This window comes from Triticum urartu, chromosome 2A, assembly GCF_056163025.1.
Source record: "Triticum urartu cultivar PI428250 chromosome 2A, HENAU_Tu73, whole genome shotgun sequence".
NCBI classification, from domain to species: domain Eukaryota; kingdom Viridiplantae; phylum Streptophyta; class Magnoliopsida; order Poales; family Poaceae; genus Triticum; species Triticum urartu.
In genome coordinates this window covers 562,729,412-562,750,290 of record NC_141874.1, presented here as the reverse complement: position 1 = coordinate 562,750,290, position 20,879 = coordinate 562,729,412, and the positions used below count along the sequence as shown (strand labels likewise).

General features: G+C 46.6%; 2 protein-coding genes across 2 annotated transcripts; one reads left to right on the top strand and one right to left on the bottom strand.

The window, feature by feature from the left end:
• Positions 1–1,524: 1,524 nt before the first annotated feature.
• On the top strand, positions 1,525–13,978 carry LOC147985904 (uncharacterized). Its single transcript, XM_087544368.1, has 9 exons — positions 1,525–1,909; positions 5,716–6,903; positions 6,996–7,675; positions 8,647–9,988; positions 10,115–10,452; positions 12,307–12,495; positions 13,017–13,126; positions 13,378–13,469; positions 13,568–13,978. The coding sequence occupies exons 1-9, from the start codon at positions 1,747–1,749 to the stop codon at positions 13,603–13,605; spliced, it is 4,140 nt and encodes a 1,379-aa protein (XP_087400494.1). The 5' UTR covers positions 1,525–1,746; the 3' UTR covers positions 13,606–13,978.
• A 1,549-nt stretch (positions 13,979–15,527) lies between these two features.
• Positions 15,528–17,494, bottom strand: LOC147985903 (BTB/POZ and TAZ domain-containing protein 2-like). The gene is made up of 3 exons (XM_087544369.1): positions 17,128–17,494; positions 16,260–17,026; positions 15,528–15,898 (listed from the first exon to the last, which is right to left on the bottom strand). Exons 1-3 carry the CDS (start codon positions 17,227–17,229, stop codon positions 15,727–15,729), a joined length of 1,041 nt encoding a protein of 346 aa, XP_087400495.1. The 5' UTR covers positions 17,230–17,494; the 3' UTR covers positions 15,528–15,726.
• Positions 17,495–20,879: the final 3,385 nt, after the last annotated feature.

Sequence of the window (20,879 nt, the reverse complement as noted above, 5' to 3'; positions counted from 1 at the left end):
TTAATTAACATTCATGAAATCAATCCTGTCAATAAAAGGGCAACAGGGTATGTACTCATCATCAAAGAGTTGACACCTCATGAAATACATCTGCTGATAATTAAGAAAAACACCACAGGTGTAATAACAACTCCCAACAAGTTCCTTCTCGGAGTCGCTCAAACCATCAAGAGCTACAAAAATATAACTACACAGACTCAAGGAAATAGAAAAATCATCATGTAAAATAAAACAAGCTAAAAACATCCTTAAAAATAAACCTTACCAACAGATGGTAAAGGAGACAATGCATCTCCACGACCAACACGATAAAAACAATACCAATCCACGTTCCATAATGCTCAAGCCTAACAGTCATTATATCAGAAGGACGAACACCATAATCACTGACCAATCATTCCCAGGAAGGACCATGGAATTTGTTCCTCACCCGACCATGACTAAACAAAACACCATACAAATAACCCTCGTTGCACTGAAGAGCAAGATCAGTATCTTCGTCACCCCTCCTTATGGCTAAAGCCCTACACTCCTCGATGTAACAAGCAAGATGAGCTCTAACACTGCACGGAACATACTGCGCAACAAATCAAAACAAGGATCATAATCAAAATCAAAACAGCATGGGCAGCACCAAAAGAAATAAGCGTGTGTGCCAAAAATTAAACAATTATAAAATGATATTCTTACAACACGCCTCGAACAACGCCGATCCAGAACCACACTGAACCCATATACAGAAGAATCAACAGAAGAACATGGGCCACCAGACATACGGCAAAAAGGACAATCCATACCTGCAAGGAACACAATGATTATCAAGAACTAATTCCAGAAAACCGAGTTGAAACTTCATCTGATAGTGTTGGTAGTCCCCACCCGTAACTACCCCACAAATCTCTATATCCCAGAAATATAATGAGAACAAAAAGATAAATTAAAGGAAAACAGGGAACCCACGAATGCAACCCATAGGGAACGACGATATTGCGAACGGGGAAGCGCGGTCGACGCTAAAGAAGGACCGCCGTAAGAGCACGCGACAAGCGCGGCGGCCGCGACGGGGGCTGCCGTAACCACGCGACAAGAGCGGCGGCTGCGACGGGCGGAGACGACGGCAAAGAAAGAACAGTCTGCGGCGATGGTTCCGCCACACCAGAGAAACACATATCAAAACAGATCAAAAGTGTATTACAAAATATTAAAAATATAAGGACTAAAGTGAAAAAGAAAAAATCAGAAAGGAAAACCGAAAACCGAAAATCATGGGAGAGGCCGTGCGGGCGACAAGTATCACGCGTGGAGCGCCGCAGAAAAGTCTCACGAGCGCTCCACACGTGACACTTGGCGAGCGGGGAGCACTCCGCGACTAATCGTTGCGGGGAACGCTCCTTAACTAGTAATTTCGTAAAATGAAAGCCTTTACACACGAGCCCACCAGTGGCCAGGCCACAGACAACTGGGGCCAATCAAACGGGCCACAGTATGCTCTTCGTGGGCTTTCGGCCTGGCCAGTCGCTGGCTCAGATGCTGCCGCACCGCACCGAACAGATCGTTCGCTCCTGGCTGCTGGCGCTGGCGGACGGCCGTAGGCGACTACCCTCAGATCTTCCTCTTCCCCGCTCCCGGATTCAAAATTTTCGGTGGACATCTCTCTCCCCACCCTGCTGCCGACCCACCTCCATGCCCAAACCCTAGGCCCCCCTCTCCTCCCCCGGCCACCTCCGCGACCGCCGGCAGCCGGCCATGGAGGGCCTCTTCATGCAGGTCTTCGAGCGCCGGGACTGGGTCACCGGGCAGATGCGCCAGCAGGTCGACTCCCACGCCGAGTCCCTCGCCTGCGCCTTCCTCGCTGCCGGCCCCCGCCCCCCGCCGTGGCTCCTCCCCTCCTGCGCCGCTGATCTGCAAGGTGCTTATCCCCCCCCCCCCCCCCCCCCCCCCCCCCCCGCTCCCCTGGAGCCTTTTCCCTCCTCGAAACATAATTTAACCTCACAGAGGACATCAGGAGCTACTCCAAATTAGCTCATAAAACTGGATAATACAGTTGTGCTAATTGCTTTGTTATTCTCCGTGTAAGCGCATTAGTATATTACTACTAGCAAACATGGCCATGCGTTGCAACGGGAGACAAAAAAATCATGCTCTTGGATCATGGACATCGAGGAAACTATAAATGCAGTGCCGATATCGATGGAGCCAGTGCGATGCTACGGGTTGTATGAACCATGGATCCTAGAGCTCAAGAAGCCGTACTCATGTCCTCAGTGGAAGAAAGCTAATGTTTAGTGTTTATTACTTCTGGGTGTTGTGTGTGAATATGTGTATGGAAACTTCTTACCTAATTTTAAAAGAAATTTCATATCAACATAGGCTACTCAGTTGTCATGCTCAACAACCGAATGCAGCAAAGTAAAAAAAAAACAATTGGTGCCTACTTAGTGTTATCCGAAAATTTGTAGTCCCACGCTATAGAAAAAGCTCACATAAATAGCTATTCAAAACCAAGTAGTGGCCTGAAAACTGAAACATTTTGTGTGCTTTCACAGTTGATGACTTGCTAACATTCCTCTATTATCTAATTTCTGGTCACACTAGCCTACTCACACGATGAAGACAGAGTGACTTTGCTTCAGTTAGCTACGTTGCTTGATTGGATCTTCCGATCTGTGTTGGCATTAGCAAACTTTTGGTAAGTCTTGTGAATAAGCAAAACACATTTTGTAAGAAATGTAGTGATGTCTTAAGATGCACGTTGGTTTTACTGCTGAGAGCCATTACCTTTGATATACCGACGAATAGTCAGAAACCCAGTTATAGTTTTAATCCAGTGAAGTGTTCAATATGAGAAAGCTAAGCTCATATCATGTAGTGTGGCCCTGATGTTGAGCGATACTACCGATTCATAAGTGAGGCTAGCCAAATACACCGGAGACTAAAGATGGTCATGAACTTAACCTGTGGACACATGAACTAAACCATATGGTAATATCAAACTAAAGCATGAAGTATGTCAGCCATGAAGAAATGTCGTTTTTTCACCTATCTCAATTAGAGTACACCCTGGTGTTTTCATCAGCTTCCTGCTCTAGGCCTCGTTCCTCAACAAAGCTGCTTCAGAGTACTGCTTCTTTGTTGTGTATAGATTGGAGAGCAGCAGGTAGTAGCCAGTGTAGACACATCATCAGAAACACAAACGAACAGACAATGCTATGTGCGTCTCACCCAAATCACACGATGCAGCTGCTCCAGTGCCGCCGCTGTCTCCCACGCCCCTCGGATTGCAGTTCCTAGTATTGTAGGTGCCACAAAATGCAAAGATCCGCTGGAACATGGACCGTTTCATTAAGCATTAATCAAACATAGATGGTCACGCCAAATGTAGGTTGCTGGGTTATTTCTCAGCAACTAATCTGCAAGAACATATTAAGAAAAAGATCAACGAATACACCTCAATGTGCAAATGTTGATTCTTGAACAATTAAGATTGAAACAGAAGTTACTATCAGGATGAGTTTGCAAACATCAATTGGTTGGCAAGTAACGTCAATTGCTTATCCATTGATATGCGTGTCTTGTCATATGCAGATTTTACCTAGCCATATTACACACAGCAAGGGAAGCTTAAGATATAAACTGTAGGCAAGGAAGATGAAGCACCACAACCACATGTTCTTGATCGCCTAACTTTCTTTATAGGTGTCACTACCAGAAAAAACCTACACACACAAAATTAACACGCCGCTACATGGCCGCCGTCATGTCCATGCAGCCATGGATGCTCCAGATCTCAGGCTTACTTCACGTACCTCCTGCTTAACCATGCAATTGCAGCGCCGGCCAGGCAGCATGACACTGCCAAAGAGCGCTGGTGATCAGCATCAGGGTGAACTCGCCGTCAACGAAATGATCTTTCCCTTGTTCTTTCAGCGGGAGGTATACTTTTCCAAAACTGAACATCCAGACTTCTCATGACAAAATATTTGGACCCACACAAGGATTAATTTTTGGACTTCATTGGCGCATGCATACATGTTATTTTTCGTCAAGTAGCTGGGGGAATGAGGTTCCTTTAATCCGAATAAGAAAAATATAAAAGTTGTTTATCACTCTATCCAATTTTTCACCACAACTATATGGTTCCTGTAGGTTTGGCTTTATTCTGAAAAACAGTAGCATCATTATTAGCAACGTTCAGTAGCTCATTGCCTCTATATGAATTGGCCTTTTGGATATGTGATTCTGCTCTTTAAAATTTATTCACCATAACCCTTGTACAATGTGTGAGAAATCTGACAAAATATTTTTAGACCTTGAGAAGCATATTAACAAATAGGTGGCTAGCACAAACTTGCAAAACAGAACATGTGAGAGAGAGAATATTTTTAGACCTTGAGAAGCATATTAACAAATAGGTGGCCAGCACAAACTTGCAAAACATAGTAGTATGAGAGAGAGAGAGATGGGGCTGCAGCGTTCGCTACACATGAATATTTCTTGTGGACATTCTATCAAACAGGTGTCCTACAACTTGATGCAAAAACAAATATCTTATGGCTGGGTAGAATAACGAACCAAAGGAGCAACCGGAGCTTTCACCGACAGTAGATGGGGAGGAGGAGCTGCGCTCGTCACTGGGTTGGAGCCGGGAGGTGTGTATGCCAACGTGGCCGGGGCGCGACGACACTGGGAGTTGAGCCGGGAGGAGTTGCGTGGACAGGAGGAGGCGAGGGGCGCGTAACCGGAGGCAGCGCACATCGCCTGCGGCATAGTCGCGAGGAGGCGCGGGGTGGCTAGGGGTCGGGGCAGGGAGACGATGGGTAGGTGGGGGATGGACCAGTACGGGGTTGGGGATTTGGGTTGGGTCTTTTTTTCTTCCGCCATGAAATGTTGTTTTACTTACCACAGGCAATGGGGGGGTAATTTTTTCCAACTTCAAGGGCAATTTGATGACGGACGGGCAGAAGCACTAATCCCTTTATTGGTAGGTATAGATATGTTATGTTGGCAACATATACTGCAGTTGCACGGAGCAGAGTGAAAGATAAGTACCAATAAGAAAGAAGAGAAAAACCTGCCAGTTATTGTAATATTATTGGCTTATTTGATAAACAGTGAAATGTATGCTTGGTCATTGTTGGAAAAATACCATGCTATAATGTGCTGCAAGCCTGCAATTTTGCAGAATGTAATTAAAACACTTTGAAGGCAAATATGTGTACCTGAAAAGACAACTAAAGAAAGCAAATCTACTTGGAAAGAAATTCCTGTTGAGAGTCAGACATCTTAAGACAGGTTCATCACTGATCCCAGTATCTTAGACCCATCACAAATCTCATTTTCAAGTTCTCTTGGTCATTTGGGTTACCGAGATGTCACCGTAAATCCTGCGAATAGTAGACAGTGTTGTTCAACATGTCGTCCAGGATTAGCCGTTTTGTTTTGCTGGGCAATTCTTTTTAGGTGTTGCAATGGGGAATTTTGAGAGTGCCAATTTGGTGCTGTTGATCCTACATCTTGTTTTTTTATTAGTACCCAAGAGGGGCACACCTGCAGGGTGCGGGTTATAAGCGTTCGTGAGTTGCTAACTGCTTGTCAGTGATTCAGAAATACACCGATTCGTTGTTTATTTAGCCTTTTGTTCACCATTGATATCTGATTTTACTCCCTTGCACATTGCTTTTGACACCTTTAACTGAACCGCTTGTTTACTTGTAGAGCTAAATGGCAAACCTATTGTTCCGGGTTTACTTTTCGCTGGAAGCCAGATTACTACACCAGCAACCAACAGACCCTTCTTTCAGCCGCGAGCTGTTCCTAGCATTTCACTCAGAAATGTGGGGGTTCCAAATGGATATGCTGGTCGAGACTCTATTTGTGACACCGTGGATACTAACCAACATGAAGTGCCTCAGCAAAAGCAGGTTTCAGTTGACCAGGAGATATTTGAGCCTAGTTCTGAAGTCAACATGTTCTCTGTGGTAAAGCGTTCCAGGTCAAGGCAGCGGCATATTCAAGATCGGTCGCGTGAGAAGGGTCAAGCGACAAATAGTGGAATCAGGGATGTTATGCAAGACAGGATGCAGAGGTCTGAACTTGCAACTGCAGGTTTGAACAAAACAACTGCATCATTATCCTCCAAACCATGTGGTGACGGTGAAAACAATGCTGGAACAACGACCACTTTGCCAGGTCAGGAGAAAGGTTTTTATGCCAATCAGGATAGATCAACTGAATTCGTCAAGTGCAGTAAAGATGGTGATCTTGGAAATCAAGGAGTTAAGTTAGATTGTTCTCAAAATCAGATTGTCAATTCTGATAATAATGTCATGGTTTCTGCTAGAAGTTCTTTTGGAGTGCAAGTTACAGGCTCTGCGTGCCATGCACTCCCTGAAACTTATCTGTCGGTTGAGCCGAAAAAACTTCAATTCGATGGTGTTGAATCAGTTTGCATGAATCCTGCAAGTGAACAGACGATGCAGCAACCAGTATGTACCCTGGAAGGTGCCAATCTTGATCTTGCTGAGGCACATCCCTTAAATGAAGACCTGTCTTCTACCAGCTATTCTCAAGTTCCTCAGGAGCAACATCTGTTGGCCAGAACATCTTTAGAACTCAAGGAGACCGATGCAGAGACTCCCTTGGGCCCCACTTCCCCGGTTACACAAAAAGAGACACTCAACGGAAAGGCAGCATATGATGCGGTCAACTGCCATTCGGGAAAGCTGGGCGATGTTCAGATAAAATTATCAGCTTTGACCAAAGCATGCAACATTTCTGTCAGCAACAAAAAGGACGAGTCTGCAGTGCCAGAAGTTATGAGCAGTGTTTCAGCTAGAAGAACCAGCGAAATGCACTCAACTGAAAGGAACAGTATGACTTCAGCCGAAGATCTGCAACCAAATGGTACCATGCTTGCTATTTATAGAATATATTTGCTAGTTTTTTTGTAGCAAAAGTTATTGTGCCATGTCCTTACATCGTTTCTTATCTTGCAGGAACAGAACAAGACACCTCTCTTATTGAGAATGCTGTTAAAGAAAATGTTAATTCATGTACAGCAGAAAACGATAAACGGAAATCTCCACAACCTTATGTTCTATACGTCTTACCTAGTGCATCACATGAGAAAAATATTCTACTCGAGTCAGACAGAAGCAGTGCTGCTTGTGACCAGAAGAGGTCAGTACAAGATGGAGTTGAAGTAAGTGATAGTATGTCATCTAAAAGGAGAAGAATAAGGCACCGATCAGACTTTGACCTTTCCGGGACTCCTTGCACAAATTCATTGTCTCTGAACCACCAACTTGACATTTCTAGCCATATGTTAACCGTGACAAATTTCTCAGAGAAATCCCATCCTTCAGGTCCTTACTTCACAAGGAGTTCAGGATCCTGCAAGAGCATGTCTCTGGTGTCAGAGGGGGGGAATGCTGCAAGTGATGTTTATGGAAATGGGAATTCTTCACGTGGAAGAAGAAATACAACTAGCCTATTAAGTGGCGTCCTTGATAACTCTCCTACCACAAGCACCAGCAGGAGTGCATTGGAAGGACGGGTCTTCAAAAATTCTCAAGAACAGAAACAAAATAAGTTGGAAGTGGAGTTTCTGACAACTGCTGCTTTGCCTTATTGCTCTGGCATCCTATCTCGTAATGAGGAAAACTGCACACAGCAGGTATGTGCTCAGCAAGTGTACCAGACTACCAGTTCCCTTTCCTCTCTGAAGTTTTTTTTATTCCGAAAGAACCGGTTGTATTTTTTGTTGCAAAATTGTATGTCATGAAGTAGTAAACTAGTGGTAATGCTCGTCTGGCTGCATTATTGGTGGAGCCTTTTCTTTGGATGCTTTGGTCTGACAAATTCGAATCCAGTCATGTAGGTTCTCTATTTCCTGTTTTTATTTATGGGATAGCCGATGGGAATATTCATGGGTATTTCATCACCGTTTTGTACTGATGAGTGATTAACATACAAACTAGATTACCCGTTGTGCCAAATGGCGCAAGGCTAAATTCACACCCGGAGTTATTTGAAACAATTTGACTTTCTTGGTAAAATTTGGTTTTAGCAATCACTTAGGCTCTGGTACTTGTAACAACATTTTAGTATCTCTTGTAGTTCACACTTTAAGAAACTCTTGGTCAAATGGCGCAAGGTTTCACTTTAGACCCATAGATATTTGCAGATGAAGGCTTAGTAGTGTGAACAATACTTTGAGATGGCAAAAAACAAAGGCACTTTAATTTAAACAATATTTCACCTCGGCAAGATTCTTGAGGAAGTCGCCTTCCACACCTCGCGCTCCTGCAGCCGACGCTATCATCCATGAGACGAAGATGAGAAGCGATGAGCGGATGGAGGTGAACCGGGGCCGACTCAATTGATGAGGGAGGAGGCCGGCGGCACGGGAGAGAGAGAGAGAGAGAGAGAAAGAGGAGGGAATGGCTGTGCCACTGCATGCTTAGCTGCCGGGGCTCCGGTGCAGTGGCCAGAGGAATAAGCTACCTGTTAGTATTAGATATGACTTAATTGGCATTTATAATTGGTAGAGTTGGGTAATGTCCACTCTTCAGTCTATATTGCACTTGCTATTTTATGTGTGCTAGTGAGTCCTAGCGTATTTACTATTATTCTTTCTGTTGGCAGGAAGGTACTTGCTTTGAAGGTCAGAACCTAATTGTCACGGCTGCGAGTGTGGCAGACCAGGAAATGGCTCCTGAGATGGATGACTTATCATCTCCAATTGCAATATTACATCAAGAAAATTATTCTGGAACAGAACTGTTTACTCGATTCCCGAGTTGTGAACAAGCATCTGCTCCTAATGCACTGTTTCATGAGAAATCATGGTATGACTTGAATGAATGTGTTAGGAAATATAAAAGTTATGATCCAAAGGCACAATTGGGTGATGAATCTTTTGATTGTGATGGTTCAATGCCAGTAATGGAGATCTTTGATGTCTCTGACCAATTGGACAGCCCAATTATCGGAAAAAGGCCATTTGAGTCCCTTCACGATTCTCACCAATTAGGCACCATTTGCTCAGATCCTCCAAACAAGCATAATACTAACACAGCGAGTAGTTTGCATCCGCTATTGACAACTACTATGCCCGGGAAACCCAGAAACTGTTCCCTCTCTGATGATCTACAATACAGTGCTAGTAACAGTCGCAGCGGTATGGACTCCTTCGGATGTGGACTTGAATCGTTTTTTATTTCTGATGGCGTAGCCTCTTGCTCTTCAAATGCTAGCAGCAGACAAGAGATCAATGAAACTCCTTTGACTCCATCTGTTGAAAAGCATAGCCAAAAACTTTCATTAAGATCTGGATCTGGTTCAGAACATATGGGTTCTATTCCTGAACTTGAAGTCTTCCGAATTGATGAAGACAACAGCATTCCGGAAGAAGATGAGTACCAAGACATGGCTCCTGGATCTGTAGATGTGAATTGCTCATGCCAGCGACAATCTGGGGGAACAGCACTTCAGGATATTACTGGATTATGTCAAAACAATGGAAGTTCTCCGTCTCATTCGATGAGAAGCATGGATAAAGGTAACATAGACTTGAGTGCAGAATCTGTCAGTAGTGAGCTCACTCATCATTCAAATATCAGAAATCATAGCATTAAGCCAAGATACAATCACCCTACTTCAGTTAAGAGAGAAGGAAAAGTATCCCGTTCTCTTCATGACAGATCAGGTACGAAAGAAATAACCAAAAGCAGAAGTGGAAGACACAGGAGTGAAGCAAATATTGACAAGCAAGGCACGACAGAAATAATCAATAGCAGAAATGGAAGACACAGGAGTGAAGCAAATGTTGACAAACAAGGCACGGCAGAACTACTCAATAGCAAAAATGGAAGACACAGGAGTGAAGCAAATGTTGACAGACAATCTAAGCCTATCAATATTGTTGCCAATGTGGCATCTTTTGTACCTCTTGTAAAACAAAAGTTGCAATCTACAACAGTGTGCGGTAAGTTTTATTTGTTTAATTGTATTATTTATTTCGAACTACATGCTAAATCCACTAATGATGTTTATAGAAACTGTTAGATGGTGCTCATAAATGGCCGCTACAAATGGGGTTGCTGTGTTGCAGTTAAAAAAGATGTTAAGGTGAAGGCACTCAAGGCAGCTGAAGCTGCAAAACGTCTTGAAGAGAAGAAACAAAAGGAGCAAGAAAAGCGCAAAGCGGCTGCAAAAGCAGAGCGTGAAAGACTGAAGCAAGAGAAGGAACAAATACAAAAACTTGAAGAGGAACAAAAGAAGAGACGAGAAGTTGATGCGGCCGCTAAGAAGCGGCAGAGAGAAGAAGGGGAAAAGAGGGAAACGATGAAAAGAAGAAAATGCATGGATGAAGCTCGAAAGCAACAGAAGCAGCCTATGGACAGACAACGAGTCATGAAGGATGAAAAAGATGCTCGTCAAAAAGCTTCTGTGAGTATAAGCTACATATATATATCATGTGATTTAATCTAATAACAAACGTACGTGCTAGTTCAACCTTCTACTGGATTTTTTTTTGTCTAGATGGAGCAACTTATATAATTTTTATATTTTACTTTGTTTAAATAGGTTGTATGCACGCACACATCACTTTTGATACGGTAGTATGGAGTATGATAGTATGGTAGCATATAGTATGGAGTATGCATGTACATGTCAGTTTAGATAAGGTAGTATGGAGCTGTTTTTGCGGGTGAGTAGTGCAGAATATATGTTCTTTTTTTTGAACATGTCTAGAATATATATTCCTGTACTTCTTATAGAAGGTGGTATGGAGAATGTTCATATGTAGTACTCCTTCTGTCCCATAATATAGGAGCGTTTTTAACATTAGTGTAGTGTCAAAAACGCTTATATTATGGGACGGAGGGAGTATTTGCTATGAAGTGCATATACTTCAAAATTGTGATATTAAATAGGGAGTACATATACTTCTAACTGAAGCTAGCATGAAGTACATATACACACGTCTAATTGATGTGTCAGAAGGGTAATGTCAATAGGAAGAAAATGGCCAGTATGATGTCAGCCAATGAATCATGCATAGTTTATATCTGTACATTCTACATATGACATTACGACTCAGCCGGTAGATGATGGAAACGGAGTAGTATGCTACTCCAGCCGCATTGGATGTGATAGCTCGCGAGCTGTTGCAGTCGCCGCAAAACTGAAAGAAAGCAAATTGTTTTCAAGGGACACACAATGTATTATTGGGATGTATAGTACATTTTGACGTTAATCAACGACAATGGCGTCGTGGCGTGGCCACGCGAGGCCAGAGCAGTCGGCCGGTGCTGCACCTGCACATTGAGGCCAAGTAAAGTTAGTCGTTGTGCCACACAAAAAAAGGAATAAAGTATTGTAAAAGGGAAGTACGTAGTATGAAGTATATACAAGACAATAGTATGGTGTATTTAACTTATGTATATTATGTGAAAAAGAAGTATGGAGTATGTGGAAAAAGTAGTATGGCGTATCATGCTTGCAAGGTCGTTATCATCAGCAAATCGTGATCCACCATGCACCATATCTTCTTTATGTATGTACTTTGTTTACTTAGATCTTTTTTTCATGCCTTCCTGGTAGTATCCGCTGCTATCACCGGTGCAGTCACTGCGTTGGATTAACCTGGCATCATAGCATTTTGATCTACATGAACCAGATGAGAGTTCAAACCTCAAAGTGAAGCGATGTATCATTGGAACATGTAGTAGAAAGAAAACTCAAGTGCATAGTTTCATGCATATATGCTTTTCGATGCATGCCTAGTAGTAGACGCGCGTAGCACAGACCTGGAGTGTTAACAATGTAGCCGTCAGCGCCGACGGCAAATGGTGCCGAGTAACGTGACGCCGACGATCAGTTTGTCTCCGATCTATGGCGACCGCATGGCCAGAACTCTGAATCAAGAAACATCCGTGCATCCAGAGAGAAAGAGTCTGTTAGTCATTTGCTTATCCTAATTTCCGTCCAGATAGATATCCCTAGAATATAGTCAGAGTAGTTCGCCTTGCGGGTTGGATTTTTTATTGAATCCGCTTACTTCATGCATTTTCCTTATATATAACGTATATATCTTCTTTATAACACCCCCCCCCCCCCCCCCCCGCCCTCAAACAGTACTCTGTTTAGAAATATATGTTTTTTTGTAATTTGAGTGGCAAAATTCTCTGGTTGATCATATGGAATTTGTAATATTAGATATGTGTAGGGCTTTCAAAATGTATGTGATATATACTCGAACAGAGGTTTTTTTTTTATATTTAATTAATATCATGGCAGGATAATATGGCGCCAAGGAAGAATTTGGTTGATGTAGGCAAAAACCAAGTTAAACCTGATGAGACTACCGAACATGCCCTTCGATACAAGGCCAATGAAAGTAAGGACGAGAAAGGTGTTGCAGTAGATGACAGGAATGCAAGTTTTGGATCTGATGCTAAGGAAAATATCCTGAACAGTTTTGAGGAGGTATGCCTTTTTATTTAACTTCATCATGCAGAATGTTGTCGTCTGTAAATCTGCATATGTTGGTACTAATTCATCTTTGATATTGACATGGCTGTTATGTTACATGTCTGCAAATAATAAACAGTTATTACTAGTCAATATACTTGTATACAGATATACTAATGGAAGTTCTTTTGGAATGGTCACATGATAGTGGCTTCTACTCCATAATGCATGCTCATCAGTTTGTTATTAACATGCTAAGAGAAGACTTTGGAAGACATGAGTAACGGCACCCTAAATATTTTTCTCTCCATTTGGGGCAATAATTCTTAGAATGCGGCAAAACTGTTAGAACACACAAACATATTTAGCGTCATCACAGTTGGGACAAAGCAAAAATAGGTTGTCAACCTGAGCTGTTTCGATTTCTCGTTTGACATTAGTATCAGTTTGTAGTGCTTTTCATTGTTTCACTCTAGTATCAGCAACCACTCTAATTTTTGAATCCTCTGCTCTGATGTTAATGAAACTCTCGCCAGTCCTACACAATGACTCCGTATAAAGATTCTGATGATGAGGATGATGATGATTACGACGAACATGTACAAGAAGCAAGGCGCAGAAGGAAATTTGTTCCTTGTTGGGCTCGGTACGTGAACTGACCATGGAATTTTGCTCACAATTAACAGCAGGATTCTCTGTTTTAATACTGATAAGCATTTCAATGTGAACGGCAAACTGAAAGTATTTTCCACTGTGGTCCTTGAATAAATGGCGTACTACCGTATGCTAACTGTTTTTTTAATATATATAAGAATGTTTTTTGGGGGTTCCATTTCGCTTGGTATTGCATATTGACTCGAGCCTATTAATGACATAGTCTTCATGTTCGATATGCAGAAAGGAAAACTTGGATAATATCTTACTATCCAATAAAGCATTAAACCCTAGAGAAATTTTTGCACAGAAGCTGTCCTTCAACATATCTGAAGGTAACATCCAGTTCATAGTTTTTTTTTGGCCAACAAATTTACTCGTATAATTGCTACTGTGTTGACCTTGTTGCCTCCTTGCTGCCTGTTGTGTGCAGTTCTTTCGGCCCACGTTCTGCAGCGCGTCGTAAGATAGCCTTCCATTCCATTTGATGAAGTAGCGGTAATATGTTCTTCTGGCCTCCATTTCGCCTTGGCAGTCGGTGATGTGTATAAGCTGACCAGCAATCTCTCTCTTCTGTAACCTGTAAGCTAGGAATGAGTAGGAGAACATTGTTGTGCCACTTGACTAGTTACATACTCCGTGCCTAGCATCGATCATTGCTTGGTCAAGTAGTAGTTTGTTTATAACGGCTTCCGTCACATTATTTTCTGATGGAGATTGGGTATGTATCGGAGTGGCAGCATGTGTAAGGAGAGTAGGCAGTTGCAGTAAAGTGAGCTCTTGTGTCCGATGAGTAAAGTTGGACTGTTTTGTGGTGGAAATTCCATTCCATTTCATTTGTTTAGTTGGTGTCAATTGCAACAGAGAAGTGGGTATCAGCTGCAAGTGAGTGTAGAGAAGATGACAGTCTGATAGCCCATTTCATTTCCTTTTTTACTGTAGCAGATAGCCGGTCGCGTGATTGGAATAGGTCGACAGACCAGGTACGATATCAGCTTCAGTGCGCGTCACGAAATCACGGTGAGCGAACAAGCTAGGGGTGCGTCACATTAGTACGAACGGCGGGCAATAGACCTGCTGTTGCCAACCGCTGCACGCCGGCGGCCCCAGCTAGCCCCCAGACGTCGTCCTCTCACAGCATGTAACTAGAGCTGCGCGCCAACCTGCACCGGTTACCACCTGACCGATCGACCCAGGGGGGCGCCCGCGCTACACTGGGCCGTTGGTTACCTGCAGCGAAAATCGCCGTCCTTGGCACGACCGCGACCCCTCCCAGACGTTCGGTGCACCGTGTACGTCGCTGTTGGAGCACTTGGATTTTGGCGCAGTGATGAAGAGGACAGGGTGGTGCACTATCACACTACCAGCGGCATGGCGATGTTCCCTTCTTGGGTCGATGATATTTTCGAAGCTGAAGCCATGTCTCTGTCGCTGGCTATCTGTATCTGTGCGCTCTTGTATTTCTCGTGTGAATTGGATCGGAGGGAGCGTCGTGATGCTGAGGCGAACAGGTGGCGACGAAATGGCGGTGTGGTGCCACCTCTCCGTCATGCTGGTGAACGCATCTCGCTTTCGTGCGCGCCCCCGCCGAGGTGATCAATTTGTTGTTTTCTCCTGTATGGGTGGCTGTATGTAGGGCAGAGCGAGCGGGCGGTGCTCCTTAAACCTGGCCCAGTCTCCGTCTGTTAGACGAGGTGCGGCGTTGTTCCATGTAGTACTATGTTCACCGTACACGTACGTATAGTACATGTGGGGACGCGAGCCAGGAGCACCGTTCTTTCCGTAGATGTCGACACCAGCAGGCAGCGTAAGGAGATGAAAGCTTTTGCATGCGAATGAACGCACGCACGCACCTCGGCGGATCCGCGCACGGTGATTCTCCTGATCTGGCCGGGAGAAACGGACCCGGACGGTACGTGGAGCTGTCTATCTGACATGTGTGTGTATTCTGGGACTCCAGTTGGCTCCCTCTACTCTTCATAGCGGGAGGTCTCATTAGATCGGCCAAACCTTGTACAAGCTGCGGCAATGGCACGGTTACAAGCAGCAGCAGCAGGTAGTCCTAGGCCGAGACCGAGACGAGCATATTTTGGATGCATGGACCAGACGAAGAGTAGCAGCGGGTAGGAGTCACGTTATTAAACTCGCTCCGCTAACAAAGAGTATCACCAAGCATATTCTGGTGACTTGCCTGTTGGGTGAGCCGAAGAATCGCTGGCCGCACTCACTGCACCGTGGGGCCGGGCATGTCGGCGGATCGTACTGGACCAGTTCCGACGCATGGTAACCGTGCCACATGCGACCGGAACAGAGCAGCATCCATGGCCCATAGGTGTGCTTTCGAGGTAGAGAAGCACGGGTGTCTGTCTCTCGGACAAAGCATGGATGCGCGGTAGCCGGTAAACACTACATAGTTTAACCATCTCAAAAAGGAAAAAAGTTTAACCATCGCAAGTCATAAGTGAGATGTGCTAAGTAGACTATCACTAGCTAGAACTACTAGACGATAGATAGTACAACCTGAGCTCACTACACCTCGTTGCTAACGACAAGGGTTAAATTACACGACCAAGACGAGAGAAATGTCTCTTCTCATCTCAACTTGGCTCCTCTACGGTTGTACCTCGCCCATGACTCGGCCACGACCTCCGGCACCACCTTCCTCTCGGCCATGGAGGACATCACCTTGGCCCTCGTCACCTTCTTCACCAGAAGCCGCCATGTCTTGTCCGCCTTCCCCATCTGCGATTTCGCCTTGAAATGGCTGCAAAAATCAGCCAACCACGGTGAAACGTTAGATTTCACCTCGTCACCAGACGTAAAAACAAAGCTAGTATTATTAGGCGTGCGTCAGATCCGTCATGTGCGTTTGCATGGCGCTCTATTGGCGGCGTTGCCATGGCCGTCCAAGTCGCTTTCATGCAAGAGGACGAAAGCTAGCTAGTACGTCCAATTTCCTTGTATATTGCGATGAAGTACGAACCGATTTCCTTTCGCGGAAAGCGCGCCGGGCACCGATCTCGCCAGCCTGGTTCTCGGCTGCCGATCTACCGTGCGTTTGCCAAAAGGGCCACGTTTCCTTCGATAGAATGTGTGTTTTTCTACACCAAAATGCGTTTTCTCACCTGCAAAGCGGCACGCGGCAGGCCCGGTCCGGCCGGTCGCAGACGGAGGCGTGGAGCCGGAACAGCTGCAGCATGCGCTTGCACCGCGCGCACCCGCCGGGCGCCGTCTTTCTCGCGCACGTCGCGAAGTGCCGCATCAGCACCTGCAGGCCCCGGCACGTGCACCCCGCCCTCGCGCACGGCGCGTCCGCGTCCGCGCAGGCGGCCTTGGCGCCGGAGCCGCCGGGGAAGATGTGCTCGAGGGAGGCCATGGCCTCGCCCAGCTGCCGGCACGCCTCCTGCGCGGCCCTCTCGCGCGCCCACCGCTCGTTCCGCTGGTCGGCGTCCTCGAGGAGCGTGAGGAGCTCGAGCTCCAGCGCGGCGTCGTGGCGTCGCGCGAAGCGCCACCCGTCGGACTGCTCCACGGCGGCGAACTCCTTGGCCGCGAGGCGCGCGCACCGCATGTACAGCCGCGGCGCGTCGCAGAGCCTCGCCAGCTTCAGCATGTCCACGGCGCGCTCCGGCGTCAGGCGCGCCGACACGGCCGCCTCCGCCGCCCGCTTCAGCCACCCCACCCGGTACGCGTGCGCCAGCGCCAGCAGCTGCGTCCAGTTCGCGCCCACCGCCTCCTCCTCCGCGGGCACCACCTTGGACTTGGAGGAGTAGAGGAAGTGGATGAAGGCGTGGACGGCGTCGAAGGAGACGCCGAGGACGGGGATGGTGCACTCGGCGCCCCACCCGCGCTGCGCCCTGTCGATCATCCGCTCCAGCACCGGCGACGCCGAGGCCTGCATATCGCCGCCCGATTTGGAATTAGCCAACGATTCAAAAACACTCAAAAAAGCAAGATCCGCCGCATAAATCTAATATAAGCGGCAAAGTGGCTTACAAGAACGTAGGAATGCGCGGCGATGCTCTGCCCGTCCGACGTCACGACCCGCATGTCCGCCGGCGACGCCCGGTAGGAGTCGAAGCCCGCGCAGATCGTCATTGAATGATCGCTACCAAACTCCACCTAGCCAGTCCCCTCGTGAAGCCTCCGAATTCTCCTGGTCGACAAGGGCAACGGGACGCGTAGCAGAGCACCAGAGCACCGAGCAGCCCAAGAAACGGAGCAGATGGATCTCGGGGCGATGTGGAAAGAGAATGAGAGGAAGTCTCGAGCTCAGCGACAGCTATATAGTGTCGTGGACAAAGGTAGCCGACGACGACGTGTAGCACAGTGCGTGCACAGCTATCGTCAACTCACGGGCAACGGGAACAACGGGACGGGATGATCATTGGGAGCGGGCCGCGTTATTTTGGACGGAAATCATTAGCTAATCGCCGCCGTTGATGCGTCGAGGCTGATGAGGATTTGACTCCGGGGAGGAGGATCTGAGTCAGCGAGGTGATCTGAGGGGACGCCGACGGTGGGAAACCACCGGCAGTGGTTGAGCCGGGCTGAGCCGACGACCGCGATCGGGCCACGTAGGCGCTTCGTGCGCCACCAGTCTGGGTGCGGAAAGGGAACGGAGCTGTTGGGTGTTTGGCGGCGTTTTGTCACTTTTTGGGTGTGGAGTTTATCTTTTAAAATGGTTTTGGGTGTGGAGTTGATGACACGGATCCACGTTTTGTTTCTTCATATTTAATAATTTGTTTATTTATAATCGGATTCATTCATACCAAACGCGGTATTGATCAGAATTCGGAAGTTCTTAATTATTATTGCCAACTTTCTCGGAGATGGAACTTTATCTTCATACTACATACGCAGACGTGATTGCGCAATGTCTTCTTTTCTGAGGCCACATGCTAATGCGTTTAAATACTATACTTGTATAGTGTTGGTATATTATGGCCTAGTGTAATTTTTGAGATGTTAATAATAGTGGGGCCCAGCTTTTCTTTGGTACTCCTCTATACGGCAATAGCTGGCGAACATTCCCGGGAAGGCACCTTCGGAGCGAATGAAACGTTAGAGCATCTCCGGCCGTTGCGTTTCCAGGAGACATTTTTTTAGCTTCCTGATATTGCGCAGGTGATAATTTTGCACTGGGATTGAAATATTCTCCAGCCGTTGCGTCCCCCGTCCCGCCTGCGCCGCGCCATCCAGGCCACGGCTGCGCCCTTCTTGACCTCCCGGGCCAATGGAAACATCACCACGGCGTCCTCCACCGTCTCCTGCTCCTTCCCGACGACGGCGTCGCCAAGGCACCGCGCGAGGACGACGACGTCCTCCTGCGCGACGCACGCGCCCTGCGCCAGGTCCAGAAGCCATGGCCATCGGGGTACTTGGCGTGCCCCTGAGTGGCCATGCGCCCCGAGTCAGACAGCTTCGCGAGCCCTCGCCGTCCCGCGCCCGTCGCCTGCACGCCGTGCACGCTCGCGCCCTGCCGTCCCGCGCCCGCCCGCCTGCACACCGCGCACACGCGCGCCCTCGCTGTCCCGCCCACGGCCGTGCCGCGTCCGCCCGCCTGCTCGCCGCGCACGCGCGCGCCCTACAGCTTGTCCCGCTGCACATCCGCCTCGGTGCCGACGGCCACGCCCGGGAAGTCGCGGGCACCGCTGTTGGAGGAGGGCGGCGGAGGCGACGGAGGTTCTCGTCCTTCTCCGTCCCGGTGCCGATGACGGGAACGCGATGTGCGTGTTCGGCCACGAGGCGTCATCCCCGACACACGCGCTCGGGCAGGCAGAGGTGGCTTCGTCGACAGCACCGCCACCACCACCATGCCGGCCAGGGCGAGGGGCCGCGCGGGTGGTCCGGGCGCGCGAGGGAGCCCGGCGAGTCGTCGATGTCGTGGCAAGGCACATCTCCAATGTATCTATAATTTTTGATTGTTCCATGCTATTATATTATCCATTCAGGATGTTTTATATGCTATATTATATGATTTTTGGGACTAACCTATTAACCTGGAGCCCAGTGCTAGTTTTCGTTTTTTCCTTGTTTTTGAGTTTTACAGAAAAGGAATACCAAACGGAGTCCAATTGACGTGCCAATTTTTGACGATTTTTTATGGACCAAAAGAAGACCCCGGAGTAAAAGAGTTGGGCCAGAAGAGTCCCGGGTCGTCCACGAGGGTGGGGGCGCGCCCACCCCCGGGCGCGTGGGCCTACCTCGTGGACGACTCGGGCACCTTCTTGACATGAGACCTACGCCAAAAATTTCTATAAATACAGAAACCTCCAAAAAGTAACCGAGATCGGGAGTTCTGCCGCCAGAAGCCTCCGTAGCCACCGAAAACCAATATAGACCCGTTCCGGCACCCTGCCAGAGGGGGGAATCCCTCTCCGGTGGCCATCTTCATCATCCCGGCGCTCTCCATGACGAGGAGGGAGTAGTTCACCCTCGGGGCTGAGGGTATGTACCAGTAGCTATGTGTTTGATCTCTCTCTCTCTCTCTCTCTCTCTCTCTCTCTCGTGTTCTTGAGTTGGCACAATCTTGATGTATCGCGAGCTTTGCTATTATAGTTGGATCTTATGATGTTTCTCCCCCTCTACTCTTTTGTAATGGATTGAGTTTTCCCTTTGAAGTTATCTTATCAGATTGAGTCTTTAAGGATTTGAGAACACTTGATGTATGTCTTGCATGTGCTTATCTGTGGTGACAATGGGATATCACGTGATCCACCTGATGTATGTTTTGGTGATCAACTTGCGAGTTCTGTGACCTCGTGAACTTATGCATAGAGGTTGGCACATGTTTTCGTCTTGACTCTCTGGTAGAAACTTTGGGGCACTCTTTGAAATTCTTTGTGTTGGTTGAATAGATGAATCTGAGATTGTGTGATGCATATCGTATAATCATACCCACGGATACTTGAGGTGACATTGGAGTATCTAGGTGACATTAGGGTTTTGGTTGATTTGCGTCTTAAGGTGTTATTTTACTACGAACTCTAGGGCTGTTTGTGACACTTATAGGAATAGCCCAACGGATTGCTCGGAAAAAATAACTTTGAGGTGGTTTCGTACCCTACAACAATCTCTTCGTTTGTTCTCCGCTATTAGTGACTTTGGAGTGACTCTTTGTTGCATGTTGAGGGATAGTTATATGATCCAATTATATTATTATTGTTGAGAGAACTTGCACTAGTGAAAGTATGAACCCCAGGCCTTGTTTCAACGCATTGCAATACCGTTTGTTCTCACTTTTATCATTAGTTACCTTGCTGTTTTTATATTTTCAAATTACAAAAACCTATATCTACCATCCATATTGCACTTGTATCACCATCTCTTCGCCGAACTAGTGCACCTATACAATTTACCATTGTATTGGGTGTGTTGGGGACACAAGAGACTCTTTGTTATTTGGTTGCAGGGTTGTTTGAGAGAGACCATCTTCATCCTACGCCTCCCACGGATTGATAAATCTTAGGTCATCCACTTGAGGGAAATTTGCTACTGCCCTACAAACCTCTGCACTTGGTGGCCCAATAACGTCTACAAGAAGAAGGTTGTGTAGTAGACATCAAGCTCTTTTCTGGCTGTTGCCGGGGAGGTTAGCGCTTGAAGGTATATCTTTAGATCTTGCAATCGAATCTTTTTGTTTCTTGTTTTATCACTAGTTTAGTCTATAAAAGAAAATTAAAAATGGAATTGAGGGTACATCATATGCTTCATCTTTTTAATATCTTTCATGAAAATAAGGATTC